General features: G+C 42.0%; 1 protein-coding gene across 7 annotated transcripts in view; it reads left to right on the top strand.

The window, feature by feature from the left end:
- DOCK11 (dedicator of cytokinesis 11) overlaps window positions 1-15,214 on the top strand; it is a 310,527-nt gene that overhangs the window by 141,015 nt on the left and 154,298 nt on the right. For all 7 annotated transcript variants that reach the window (XM_029606694.1, XM_029606693.1, XM_029606691.1 and 4 more), the window contains 3 exons: window positions 3,463-3,588; window positions 5,209-5,280; window positions 6,403-6,549. In XM_029606694.1, coding sequence (XP_029462554.1) covers window positions 3,463-3,588; window positions 5,209-5,280; window positions 6,403-6,549 — 345 coding nt within the window. The remainder of the gene's footprint in view (window positions 1-3,462; window positions 3,589-5,208; window positions 5,281-6,402; window positions 6,550-15,214) is intronic.

The raw sequence follows: 15,214 nt of genomic DNA, 5'->3' as shown, positions 1-15,214 counted from the left end.
TGCTTCACCGGCAAGAGGTAATGGGGAATTGGACTCAGAAAGCAACCGAGGGCCCTGACTTTTACGGTCTGGGAAACTGATAAAATGGCGGTAACTTGTATTATGGGGGAGACCTGTATGTTGCAGCAGATACTACCATAAGCTTGCTGGGCAGACTGGATGGCCCGTTTGGTCCTTTTCTGCCATCATTTCTATGTTTCACAATGTAACTGTGTATGACTGGCATAAATGTATTTTAGACCTTTTCTTCTTATCAGCTTTCCCAAGGGCTGGTAAAAAGGATAGGGGACAAAACTGACTTGTGCCACAGCAAACTGCAACCGCCAAGGGGAGAAAAAAGAGTCTTCCTCTAAAGTCTTTTTTTTGTCAGGGTAAGAGGAAAAGCAAGACAACATATTGCCCTTGACACCGAGGATCTTTAAGTGCTTGATGAACATAGCGTGATCCATGATACCGAAGGCAGCAGAAAAGTCAAGAAGAACTATCTCTGAATCAGCCTCCTTGTCAAGGCTTCTCCTTAAATCATCCATGAATGCAAGGAGAGAGGCTTCAGCGTGAAAGCCAGATTGATGAGGATCCAAAAAATGTAGGAACGGTAGACAGCTGGTGGGCAGCTGCTCCCTCAGTTAACGTCCTTAATTGGCTGATAGTTTCCCACCGCAGAAGGATCTAAGTGCAACTTTATCAAATGTGGGCAAATCACAGTTTCCTTCCATTTTTTTCTGGAAAAGTGCCTGTTTGAAGAGATGAATTGATAATAGCCTGAAGAGGCTCAAGAAAAGTCAGATCAGCTTGCGCACGGAGCACCACACCACATGTGCACCTTTACCTGCAGTGGGAAGAGGCATTCCCAGGCGTAGGGTTAGGGAGGGGCTTGTACTAAAGCACATTCTTTTGAATTTTCTAAAGTATGCCTGTAGTTTTTTTTCCTCAGGAAAAACTACCCATGCAAAATAGCAGGTGCAAATGTATGCAGATAGTTTTCCCCAGATCATTTTCAGAGTGAATCTACGGGTAAGTTTACTTTTATTATGAAAATTGGGGCAAAGCCTGTGGGTAAAAGGTAACTGAAGACCTTGCACCAATGCAAGCAGTTAGAAAATTAACTGCCCGTTCTTTAACCAGTGAAGTTGGGCAAAGGTCGAAATGGCAGGTGCTATCCTTTGGCTATTTTAAGATCTCCTCTAACTCAGTACTTGATACAACATCAAGAGCTTCAATTGGACAAGGAGAGCCAACAAGCTCAGTGAAAGCCTTGTGGGCTGAAGTCAAATCACTACCAAATGCACTTCAAAAGATTCAATTGGGCAAGTAGGCTCATTGGAAAGCATGTTGGCTGAAACTACATCAATATAAAGTACAACATCAAATGATTCAATTGGACAAACAGGTCCAACAGGCTTAATAGAAAACATATCGAGAGAGGGCAAATCCAGTTCCCTACGAATCAACCTAATCTTTTGTGAAAAATAACCAGCAAAGCTATCACAACTCAAGGGTGACACAATTAAAATTTGACTGAGAAGGTGGTTTTCATATATTACTAACCAATTCAAATAATGTTAGCCAGATAAGTAGGGCCTCCCACCCACAATGTATTTGGCTATCTATTCAGCTGGATAAGTGACTTATCTAGCTAAGTGGCAGCTGTTGAATATAGCCAAATATTCAGTGGCTGCCACTTAGCCAAGTAAATCACTACTTATCTGGCTAAGTAGCTTAGGATATCGGGCTTCTAGTTGAAAGGTGGCTGAAGTCTGCTGTACAATTACAGCAATCCTACCCCTCTAATTGAAGAACTGTATTGTGAGCTAGCATGGTTCCTATGTGAGAAAAAGATTTATCTTGGGGATATAGCTGAAAATAAAATCATAGAATCTGTGTAATAGCAAGTCACAAATCATAGCTGTTTTTGTTCTAAGAGTGAACACTAATTATATTTACACATAACAATTCAGCTTTCCTAGATCATAAATTAGAAGGAAGAGTCACTAATTCTGTTTGCCTATAGGGCCTAGTAAATCTAGTAAAAAGCAGCCAGGAGAATATCATAGTCTAAAATACCTTGGATCTGGAAGGAATTTGGTATCTCTAAATTGGTCATATTTTATCACCCTGAGATTAAACATTAGGGGCCCAATTTTAAAAAGCATTTACAAGCTTAAAATTGGGTTTTACACATGCACAGTAAATGCACTTTAACCATGTAAGTGGGCTTTTGAAAATTGCTACAATATATGCCATTGAATTGTCAATAGGATATTCACAGGTAAGTGCACTTTACGCCTGTAAATGGCGTTTTAAGATTGCTGCAGTAGTATGTTACATTTACACATGTAACTCCTTTTAAAATTACCCCCTTAGAATCCAAAAATCCTACATAAAATCCTAAGCACTTTAAAAATAACAGGAGAGAATCTTGCTAATAGGTCTTAATAATCAACATATGCAAAATAGGTATTGTCTCCAAGTACTAAGACATAAAACTAACAAAGATAAAAAACTTAAAGGTTGATATTGAATCAGTTTGTCCAGCTGATAGGAACTTAGCTGGACAAACTGCAGGATTTCAAAATCCTGCCACACTGACCAGGCCCAATTTATCTGCGTACATTTTTAGATGGATTAAACTTGCCCGGATAGATCTGGGATATTCTGGGAGCATTTTGGAGCAGGCCAAACTTATCTAGATAACTGATTTTCAGAGTTGTCCAGGAAAGTCTAGTCATGCCGCGAGGTATTCCTAAAGTTGTCCAGATTAATTTATCTGGATAACTTTGATTTAACTGGCTCTATTCAGTGGTGCAGCTACGCCACTGAATATCCGGTTTAAGTTATTCAGATAACTTTATCTGGATAACTTATCCAGATAGCCCATGACTGAATATTGGCCTCTTCTATTAAAATACAGAACTAGCTCCTCAACCACTTGACAGTGTCCTTCCTGGGGAGCTCCCAACGGGGCCACTGAGTTTTAGGTATGGAAATCCTTCTGAAAATTACCGTCATTGTATCTTGCACACTAGCTGCCTACCCTGCCAACTGCACTACAATGCTAGCATGATGAGCACTTTCAAAGGCCTATGGGCTTGGTTGGCTGATCTGATCTCTAGGCGCCTTTCCTTCAGGGGGATCACTAGCACAGCAACATTATTAATACCAATGTTATCATGTATTTTACCAGTCAGACAGCAAATGTTACCAACCTGAGGTTAATAAATCCTCCACATATTGTACAGAGAGTAGTTAGGTAAGCAGGACAGAAAAATAATTATTTTTCACATTTCAGAGACTGATTCACAACATTGTTCCTATTCCAGTTTGTAAGAGTATTGCCCCTGTCTTCACTGCTGGAAAGCTAAGAGGTAGACTTAATGCAGTTAGCTTCTTAGTCAACTCAAATAAGTGCGCTATATAAAGTTACTGGAAGTGGGGTTTATATCTTCTGCTGTGTTTTTACAGTACGTCTTCCGAACAGAAAAACCAAATGCTATGCAATCTAAGATGACACATGAGATTCTGGCAACCGCAATGATAATGATACTGAAGCAATCTGCAGATTTTCTGGCCATAAATAAACTACTTAAGGTAAAAGAATTACAAGCTTAATAATGAGTTTGAGGTGATTTTTACACTATGGGCCCAATATTTAAATCTTAAACATTTAGTTAAATTAGCTAGATAGGATTTATCTGGCTAGCTGACATGGGATATTAGCATGGCTATGCTGCTGAATATCCATGTATAAATCTCCACTTAGCCAGATAAGTTGTATCTGGTTAAGTTAGATCTGCTCTATGACAGGTCTGACATATCCCATTAACTTAACCAGATAAATCTGAATTTCGACACTTATCTGGCTAAGTTATCCAGCTAAGTAGTACCACCCTGGGTAAGTTAGATCTGCTCTATGACAGGTCTGACGTATCCCATTAACTTAACCAGATAAATCTGAATATCGACACTTATCTGGCTAAGTTATCCAGCTGAGTAGTACCACCCTGTTATGCCCATTGCCCACCTCTGACTTATCAGGCTGTTTACTTGGCTGGATAAGTGACATATCTGGCTAAGTGGTGACCACTGAACATACATGGATATTCAGCAGTGAACACTTAGCCAGATAAGTACCTACTTATCCGTCCAAGTGGCGCCAAATATCGGCTTCCCCAGTTCTAAACAGAATTTTGAGCATGTGATCAATCATAAATTTTGAGATGCAGATGTTGAATAAAGGGTTAATTACATTTTTTATGTATATCTTTAACCTACAGTGCTTGTCTTGGTTTTTTTTTTTTTTTTTTTTACTTCTTTCTTGTACTTTTCTCATTGGGATCTACTCTGTCCCTTACATTGAAGTTCTATTTACTCTTCTGTGCCATACTCCCTGCATGGATAGCTATGTAGGGGTAAGCAACCTCCAGTCCCTGTGAACATCAATCTGCTCAGATTTTCAAGCTATCCCTAATAAATATGCATGAGATAGGTTTGCATGCACCCTGATTCAGTGCATGCAAATCTATCTCATGCATATTTATTAGGAATAACCTGAAAATCCGAATAAGTTGGTGACCATGAGGACTGGAGGTTTCCTCCCCGTGGATATTTGGGAAAACTGATCCAATTACTAATAGAAATGGAGCAGAAGTATTTGACAGAGCCTTATGAACTCCCAGCAACTTCCTGAATTCCCCCTTCCTCCTCCTCCTCCCCCTCATGGTTTGCTGTCATTTGTGACATTCCACATACAGTAATAGATCAAATACTGGGACCACTTTTTATGGTCTAAAAGTTGAATGCAAAGGCTACTGCCCTTTTGCTGTAATAAACAATCCTTAGATTATCTCACCCTGAGGTCTGGCCAACCAGGAGCCTGTGACCAGACCACTTTGAAACTGAATATTTCCTGCATGACAGGCTAGGCCACTGGCCCCACATTTACCTCTTTATCATAACGTTGGTTGCCTTTCAAGGGCAAGAGACAGTCAATTTCATTTTTTTGTTTCAATTTGCATTTTAGACATTCTTAGAGGGATTGAAGAAAACTATGCTGAAAAAGCCTGCTTGCAGTGGAAAAAGATAATATAATGTTCATTTCAGAACTCAAATGAACGTAGTGAATTCCTGTGACTGTCACCAATTGTTTACTCTGGAAGGCGGATGTAATTGGCCTGTCGAATAAGTGTCCTTATATTTTGTTTGTTCTAGTACTCCTGGTTTTTCTTTGAAGCTCTGGCAAAATCGATGGCAATGTACTTGTTAGAAGAAAACAAAATTAAGGTAAGAAAGATCAGACAGCAAATTGCAGAGCAGCACAATAATACATAAACCCAATCACTCCTCAGCCACGAGCTGATAAAGGTCCTTTCCTGGACTGAGAATGAGAGCCTGAAAAACGTTACGTTTTGGAGGGGCATTAACTCCCTGCCCACCTAAGCCCTTTGGGGGCATGCTGTTGTTGCGTACACTGGCCAAGCAGATGGATTAAACTTTCTGCTAAAAATACTTATTTTTATCTGACCTTAATCCCCCAAAAACTGTGCTTCCCTTTGTATCAAATGAAAATTTATTTTATTTATTTATTTAAAAGTATTTCTATACCGTCTTTACAAACAGTGTTTAGTCAAAACGGTTTACATATATCAAAAAATAAAATTGAAAATAAAAGCAATTAAAATTAAAATAGGAACAATGATGATTGAAAGTAGATTGACGTATAAAATATAAAATTACAAAAATTTTTCATTAATATAAAATAATAAATTGTTTAAAATAAAGTAGGTAGCATAAAGAAATCAATAAACAGAACAAGAGAACGTTGGGTGCCTAACTGAATATATGTATTCTGGAAGTGTGAAATGATTATTTAGTGGGTGGTATCTGAAATGCAGTTCGGAATAGGTGAGTTTTTAAAGATTTTTTGAAATGCTTTTGCTGCTTTTTCCTGCTGCTTTCCGAGCTTTTGTAATAACTATACAAACCTCCAACAGTCTAACTTTTGGGATATAAGGACAAAGGAAATTAGAAATAGAAATGCAGCATAGATGTAGTTCTGTCACCTAATTAACACATTCATTGCTGTCAGCAAGGTACAATAACAATTAGCTGAATAGTTGTTCTCATATATGCCCTTTTGTTATGATTTATATGTATTTTGCCATTGTATTAATGTAATGTTGAGTGTTTTTATGCTTTGTTAACCGCCTTGATTTTTTGTTTTTTTAGAATGGCAGTGTATCAAATGTGATTAAACTAAATTCCTGTGGGTTGCCATACGGCTATTCGGTGCATTTAGACACCTTTTTTGACAGTATGGATACAAAATGTGCTCTAGACGTGGTGTAGAGGGGTGAAGGGAATGGAAGCTTACTTCTGGTTAGTCATGTCTGGTCTTTCCTTCAGCTTCCCAGACCCCAGAGGTTTCCTGAATCCTTCCATCATGCCTTACACTCACTGCTCCTTGCTATAATTCCTCACGTTACCATACGGTATAGCGAGATCCCAGAGGAGTCCAGGAATGTGAACTACAGCTTGGCCAGTTTCATCAAAGTGAGTATTCTTCTTCTTCTTCTAATCATCTTTGCCCAAGTGTTGAGTGCTGTTCTTTCAGTGTAATGAAAGTACTTTTGTCAAGTGTCCAGAGGCCAAGAATAATGCTAGTGATAACAATAATTCTACCTTCTTTGCTTAATTATTAATAATCCACTTCATGGTCTGAAAGTATTTTAGCCCAGGCTTAGAAGCCTCCAAGCAATAGAGACCTGGGGAGATCACCTCAGGCAGAACCAGTACTCTCAATCCCAGGATGGATACATACGACTGGACAGAAACAACTGGTGCTAAGGGAAGCCAGCAAATAAGAACTGCTAAAAAGATATAAATAAATTAGCTAGTTCAGAGAGATAGAATCGGAGCCCTAAAGGGCTGAATAGAGAGGCCTTATGGTATGTTTGCCAGATGACTTCCTGTCTTAGGAAGAGTGTGAGCCACACTCTCTCCCATTGTCTCATTGCCTCTGCACCTGAGAGCTTGATTTTTATTGAGTAATTGCAACCATAGGACTGTAAATGTAGAGGAGTAAAACTAGGACTGACTCAGCCAGTCCCTGATGACCTAGAGCCACGTGAGAGCCTAATAGTAAACTCTCTTTAAGTGAAGAAATCTTTGTTACATTTTTGTAGGTATTTATATGTTAGCTTAATATAAAGGACTATGCATCAAATTCTGTTCAGGTAGAGTGAATTTGTGTCCCAAAGAGCTTATAGTCTTTGAAAGAAGCTTGGACAAGTTCCTGGAAGAAAAGTCCATACACATAATATGGGCAGGGGTTAGGCCTTCGTCCCCTTCATCCCCCGCATCCACTTCCCCACCCCTTGCAACTTGAATTAATCACCAGCAGGTGCTCAAAGCAGAACCAAGTTTTATTATTGGACAGATTTTGGCCGCAGGCTCACAGCAAAGCAACGCAATCCAGCATCAAAGACACAATATACTTACACACTAAACATTAAAGGAAATTTTCAATCCCCTGCGTGCGTAAAAAACGGGGGTTATGTGCGGGGCCTGGGCCTTGTGTGCGCCGCACACATCTTCGAAGGGGCCCGGCCATGTGCATAACCCCTGTTACGCGCAGAAATGCCGGACCAAAGAAAAGGGGCAGGGAGAGGGGCAGGGAGGGGCAGGGCTGGAGGCGGCCGGTACAGCAGCTGCTGTACCGGGGAAGGGACAGAAGGCGCACGCAAGTTGCTACTGCTCCAATGGAGCAGTAAGCAACAAAATAAGAAAAAACAAATGGTAAGGGAAAGGGTTTAGGAGCTGGGGAGGAGAGGGAAAGGGTAAGGAAGGATAGATAGGGGGGAAGGGAACTGGGGAAGGCCGGGATGCGTCGCAGCGTGAAGTTAGCATAAATGATCCCCTCCTTGTGCGTGCGCATGTATTAAAATCTACCCCTAATATTCACCCCTGGTGACTAACGCCCCAGAAAGAATATGACAACAAGCTGTTGGGTAACACAAGATACACCTGGCCGTAGAAGCTAAAGTGTCACGGGGGTCACTGGCCTACCAAGGCCCCAACCGTAGAAGTCTGTTGGCCTTGGTTGAGCGCTGCTCCTGCTGTGCCTCTTTCCTCTCCCCTGGCCACCGTCAAAGCACTAGGGTTCTGGATCTCAATCTATCGAGCCACTGGTCCTATCACGGTGTGTATCTCAATCAATCAGGCCGCTGGCCCTGCCATGACTCTGGTCCCCCTCCCCCCCTTGCTCTCCCCTGCGGGCAGCTGCCCTCAACTCAATATGGCATGAATGGGAGGAGGAGGCCCTGTTAACTTGCTGGTCACCATGCCACTGTACCCTGCTAACAGATCCTGTTTGCCAGGGGACCTCCACTTTCCTAGCTTGAATGGTGGGCATAAATCTACAGATCCACCTGTTAATTTTTCTTCTAGCTCTATCCACCGCCTGATGTGACCGCTCCCCCCTCCAAACCCACTTGGGAGTGAATCAGGACCAAATGATGACTGACTGTGGTAAAATTCCTGACATGTTGATTAAATAGCTTTGTATTTTTTGGGTCAGCTGCACGCTATGTGTAGCTGTTAAATCATTGCCCCCCCCCCCCCAAGATGGATAATCAATGCGAGGTGCGGGTGGATAGCATTTTATCATGTGTAGAATGGTCGGCATCAACTGGTCCCACCTGATCCCCAGAATCCCTTTCCAGTTCAGCAACAGGTGATGCGGGACCATGCCCAGGTGCTCGCCCCCAAGTCGATCAATGGCTCTCCTATGCGCTCACTGCACATAAAGAGTGCCCTGTTATCCAGACGGATAGCATATGTGACATTGAAACTGTAATAGACAACAGACGTTACAAGACTAACACCGAAAATATTCTTCCAGCCTGACATATCAACTGGACTTCCCTGAACACCATCTGCAGATGGACATTATCTCCTTAGGACACAGACCCAGCTTGGCCACTGTGGTAGCTGCCCCAAAACAGAAGGAATGAGTCCTATAACCTTCTGTGGATACGCCACTAGCCTGCAGTGCTAAATGTAGCACCTTCCAGAACTGATATTGTGTAATTGGGCTACTTTTGGCATGTATCAATAGCTGCCCGCTGAGAGGGGGGGGGGGGGCCGCAGCCATAGATAGAGTTTTGTACAACAGATCAGGCAGTTGCCCTCACCGACCCACTCCTGCAAGACCATCTTGGTACCCTTCGTGCTTTTGTCAATTTTTGACCTATGAATGCAAAGCACAAGCTTTTTTGCGCTAGAGCTACATCGGCCATCTGTAAACTAGCTATGCCTGGCTTTATGGCTGACTGGTGTGCTAATTCAGTTACACGTAGAGCTGCATAAAATGCCATTGAGAAAGCACAGCAAAAAAGACAGGCTTGAAAGCCATCAAAACAGACAGCTTCCAGAGCCACCAGGAGGTGAGTCAACAGGTTGTGTGTGATGGGTCGCCTTAAGTCCCGAGGTCTGCCTTTTTCCTTTACCCATCCTATCATGGAAGAGCTCAGAGCAGCTGGGGAATCCCAGCACTCTGGAAAAGAATGATAGGCCTGCTAGATGGGTGGCTACCGAAGATCTGGATGTGCCCTGTTCCTTACAGTGCAGAATGTATTTGATCAACAAGGCAGGTGGTATGGGCCATATCCCTGACCCGGCTTCACCCCCAGGAAGGTCTGGAAGTCGACCAATGCTTGGCAAAAGCTCTTCCTCATATTTTCAGCCAGAGAGACTAAGATCAATTCCCAAAGGTCAGGGAGCCAAGCTGCCAAATCTCCTCTGGTATCGGGATTGGAAGACGATCTGCCTCTGGAGGGTAGCATCTGAAAGACGCCCACTGGAAGTGGAAAAGAGACTCAGCAATATTATTCTCCATCCCAGAGTTGAGTGCTGCGCGGCAGGTAATATTATAATGCAAGCATGTAAGCACTAACTGTCTAATGAATGCATTAGCTTCAAAGGACCTCACAGATAAGCTGTTGATCACCTGGACCACTGACATGTTATCAGACCAAAAAATGATGCTCAACTTGGATAATACACCCCACCCCCCCCCCAATGGCTTAAGGGCAACAATGATAGGAAACAGCTCTAAAAACATTAGGTCCTTGGTAATTCCGCACTCGTGCCAATTTGGGGGCTAAAGTTCGGCACACCAGGCTCCCCTGAAGTATATGCCAAAACCTATGCTGCCCAATGCATCTGTCAACAGCTCCAATTCGTTATTCCGTCTAGGGGGGTCTTGCCAAAAGGTCACCCCTATTGAAATCCCGTAGAAAATGGTCCCATATAAGCAAGTCCTGCCTGATTGGTTTAGTAACCCTAATGCAATGATGTTTCTTGACAATACTTGCTGTGGTCAGGATTAACCTGCGCAGGAAATCCCTTCCCATTGGGATAACCCTAGATACAAAGCTAAGAAGCCCTGTAAAGGACTGAAACTGGCGCAAGGTAGCTTTTTGGTGCTACCTAAATCCCTAATAGCCTTGCGTAGTTTCAAAACCTTGTCACTAGGTAATTTCAATCTGCACTTCCACGTCTAACTCTATTCCCAAGAAGGTTATCGAACTGGAAGACCCTTCCATGTTCTCCTTATCTAGTGGGACGCCAAACTCCTCCGCGACGGCCTGGAATGTGGCCAGTAGGTGTTAGCAGTCTAGCGCATGCTTACCTACAAATAGGAAATCATCAAGATAGTGTACCATTCAAGTGGACCCTGATCGCTGCTTGATCACCCACTGTAGAAAGGAGCTAAACAGCTCAAAGTAGGTGCATGATATTGAGCAGCCCATTGGGATGCACTTATCATAATAGAACTGGCTTTTAAACTGAAAACTCAGGAGGTGAAAGGATTTAGGGTGAACCGGCAACAGCCGAAACGCAGCTCAACCTGATCGCCTACTTCCCTGATAATTGCTATCGCCAAATTGAATGATGCATAAGATACAGAACACAACAATGTTCAATCATATCATTCACAGAATTTCCTGGTGGATAGGATAAATTATGAATGAGCCTGACCTTCCCAGGCTCCTTTGGGACCATTCTTAAAGGGGATATCACCATATTTGGGCAAGGGGGAGATGCAAAGAGGCCCACGAATCTGCCCATCACGACTTTGGAAGAGATCTTTTTCTATGTTTCAGCCTCATGTGCTGATAACAATTGTTCATTGTGAATGGGGAGAGCCTGGGCTGGTGGGTCAGAATGGCATGTAATGGGGAAACCAGCTGTGAAACCCGCCGTGAACTGCGCAGCCTTACTCCATAGAGAGTAGAGCTGAAGCCAAGGCTTCATGGCATCAGTGTTGTCCGGTGTTAGCTCTAAGGCCTTCAGCGCCATGCACAGCGGTAGGGGGTTGCTGCCTACGATTGCATCTCGGCATTGATTTGCCAGGTGTGGACCAAGGCCGCAGGAGGAGCAAATGTGTTTGAATTTGCAGTTGGCCCATGTGCAATGACCAGCATTGAATTGCCTGCATAAATCCTGCCTCCCCCCAGGGGGGGGGGGTGCGACGTTCTATCCCGTGAGGCACCTGTGTTGAAAGCTGGCCTCTCGATGGTTTTCCTGTGAGTTGACATCTCGTCTAGCCAAAGGTCCAACTCCCTGTTCCTCCAGGAGATAGAGCTGTCTTGGGCCATGCTTTTCTGGAACTTAATGCCGTAGTTCAACCAGACCCATCCATCAAGCTTATGCGCCTTCATGATTGTGTCTAGGTATCTAATCAAATAAGGGGCCTTTCTGGCTTGTGCTCCACTACTACACTCATGACTATATGAAACGCATTAACCCAATTGTGTATGTTTTTTTTTTAATTTTGGGTCTCTTCTCTTTTACTTCACACTCATTGTAGGCACAGGGTCTTTATTAGCTAGGTACACTAAAGAAAGCTATTGCTATTCCTGGGAGGGAGTAACAGGAAATATATTTACCTTATGGGATCTGCCAGGTACTTGCAATTTGGATTGGCACTGTGGGAGACAAGATGCTGGGCTCAATTGACCTTGATCTCACCCGGAATGGCAATTCTTATGTTCTTACTCTAAGGGGTGAATTTTCAAAGACGCACATGTACGTAAAATTAGCATATATGTGCATAAGTAGCATCTACTTGTGCATGTGTGTATGTGTGAGGGAGCAAGAGACTGAGCATGTTTGTGTGTGTGAGAGAGAGGAAAGACTTGTGTGTGTGTGTGTTTATGTGTTACACACATTCTTGCTCTCTGTGTGAGTGTGTGAGAGAGAATACCAGTATGTTTGATTCTACTTTATAAGCATCAAACATATGTGCATATTTTTGCTTTCACACACAAATACATACACGTAAAAAGGGGAGAGTCTAGGGGCAGGGTCAATATTTATGCACATACAAGTGAATTTTCAAAGGAGTTACTTGCATATATGTAGCATTCTTTTGTAGTAATTTTGAAAGCCCAGTTACGTGCTTAAAATGCACTTACACATGTAAAATCTAGTGACAATTCAATGGCATATATTGTAGCAATATTCAAAAACACACTTACTCTATAGAAAAGTGCATTTACACATGTAAAATTCAGTTTTAAGTGTGTAAATGCTTTTGAAAAGCAGGCCCAATGATTTCCCATCTTAATCGCGTAATTTTGTACCTGCTAATTATCTTGGCGGAAGTGACATTAAAACGTGTGTATTAAGAACATAAAAACATGCCATACTGGGTCAGACCAAGGGTCCATCAAGCCCAGCATCCTGTTTCCAAAAGTGGCCAATCCAGGCCATAAGAACCTGGCAAGTACCCAAAAACTAAGTCTATTCCATGCTACTGTTGCTAGTAATAGCAGTGGCTATTTTCTAAGTCAACTTAATTAAAAGCAGGTAACGGATTTCTCCAAGAACTTATCCAATCCTTTTTTAAACACGCTACACTAATTGCACTAACCACATCCTCTGGCAACAAATTCCAGAGTTTAATTGTGCGTTGAGTGAAAAAGAACTTTCTCTGATTAGTTTTTAATGTGCTACATGCTAACTTCATGGAGTGCCCCCTAGTCTTTCTGTTTTCCGAAAGAGTAATTAACTGATTCACATTAACCCGTTCTAGACCTCTCATGATTTTAAACACCTCTATTATATCCCCCTTCAGCCGTCTCTTCTCCAAACTGAAAAGTCCTAACCTCTTTAGTCTTTCCTCATAGGGGAGCTGTTCCATTCCCTTTATCATTTTGGTCACCCTTCTCTGTACCATCTCCATCGCAACTATATCTTTTTTGAGATGCGGCGACCAGAATTGTACATAGTATTCAAGGTGTGGTCTCACCATGGAGCGATACAGAGGCTATGACATTTTCCGTTTTATTCACCATTCCCTTTCTAATAATTCCCAACATTCTGGTTGCTTTCTTGACTGCCGCAGCAGTCAAAAAAACGATGATTTCAATGTGTTATCCACTATGACGCCTAGATCTCTTTCTGGATGGTAGCTCCTAATATGGAACCTAACATTGTGTAACTATAAGCATGGGTTATTTTTCCCTATATGCATCACCTTGCACTTATCCACATTAAATTTCATCTTTCATTTGGATGCCCAATTTTCCAGTCTCAGAAGGTCTTCCTGCAATTTATCACAACCTGCTTGTGATTTAACTACTCTGAACAATTTTGTAACATCTGCAAATTTGATTACCTCACTTGTCATATTTCTTTCCAGATCACTTATAAATATATTGAAAAGTACGGGTCCCAATACAGATCCCTGAGGCACTCCCCTGCCCACTCCCTTCCACTGAGAAAATTGTCCATTTAATTATACTCTGTTTCCTATCTTTTAGCCAGTTTGCAATCCACGAAAAGACATCGCCACCTATCCCATGACTTTTTACTTTTCCTAGAAGCCTCTCATGAGGAACTTTGTCAAACGCCTTCTGAAAATCCAAGTATACTACATCTACCGGTTCACCTTTATCTACATGTTTATTAACTCCTTCAAAAAAGTGAAGCAGATTTGTGAGGCAAGACTTGCCTTGGGTAAAGCCATGCTGACTTTGTTCCATTAAACCATGTCTTTCTATATGTTCTGTGATTTTGATATTTAGAACACTTTCCACCATTTTTCCTGGCACTGAAGTCAGGCTAACTGGTCTGTAGTTTCCCGGATCGCCCCTGGAGCCCTTTTTAAAAATTGGGGTTACATTAGCCACCCTCCAGTCTTCAGGTACAATGGATGATTTTAATGAAAGGTTACAAATTTTTACTAATAGGTCTGAAATTTCATTTTTTAGTTCCTTCAGAACCCTGGGTGTATACCATCCGGTCCAGGTAGTTTACTATTCTTCAGTTTGTCAATAAGGCCTACCACATCTTCTATGTTTACCGTGATTTGGTTCAGTCCATCTGAATCATTACCCATGAAAATCTTTTCCGTAATGGGTATCTCCCCAACATCCTGTTCAGTAAACACTGAAGCAAAAAAATTATTTAATCTTTCCGCTACGGCCTTATCTTCTCTAATTGCTCCTTTAACCCCTCGATCATCTAACGGTCCAACTGACTCCCTCAAACGCTTTCTGCTTCGGATATATTTTTACTGTGAGTTTTTGCCTCTACGGCCAACTTCTTTTCAAATTCTCTCTTAGCCTATCTTATCAATGTCTTACATTTAACTTGCCAACGCTTATGCATTATCCTATTTTCTTCTGTTGGATCCTTCTTCCAATTTTTGAATGAAGATCTTTTGACTAAAATAGCTTCTTTCACCTCCCCTTTTAACCATGCCGGTGATCTTTTTGCCTTCTTTCCACCTTTCTTAATGTGTGGAATACATCTGGACTGTGCTTCTAGAATGGTATTTTTTAACAATGTCCACGCCTCTTGCACATTTTTTACCTTTGTAACTGCTCCTTTCAGTTTTTTCTAACTATTTTGAAAGTTTAGCACAAGAGCCATGGATTTGCTTACTGTCCCCCTTCCAGTCATTAATTCAAATTTGATCATATTATGATCACTATTGCCAAGCGGCCTCACCACTGTTACTTCTCTCACCAAATCCTGTGCTCCACTGAGAATTAGATCTAAAATTGCTCCCTCTCTTGTTGGTTCCTGAACCAATTGCTCCATAAAGCTGTCATTTATTCCATCCAGGAACGTTATCTCTCTAGCATGTCCCAATGATACATTTACCCAGTCAATATTGGGGTAATTGAAATCTCCCATTATT

This window comes from Rhinatrema bivittatum, chromosome 6 (genome assembly GCF_901001135.1).
Source record: "Rhinatrema bivittatum chromosome 6, aRhiBiv1.1, whole genome shotgun sequence".
Lineage (NCBI taxonomy): Eukaryota > Metazoa > Chordata > Amphibia > Gymnophiona > Rhinatrematidae > Rhinatrema > Rhinatrema bivittatum.
Note: the sequence above shows the minus strand (reverse complement) of the source record. Positions and strands in the feature narration are given on the sequence as shown.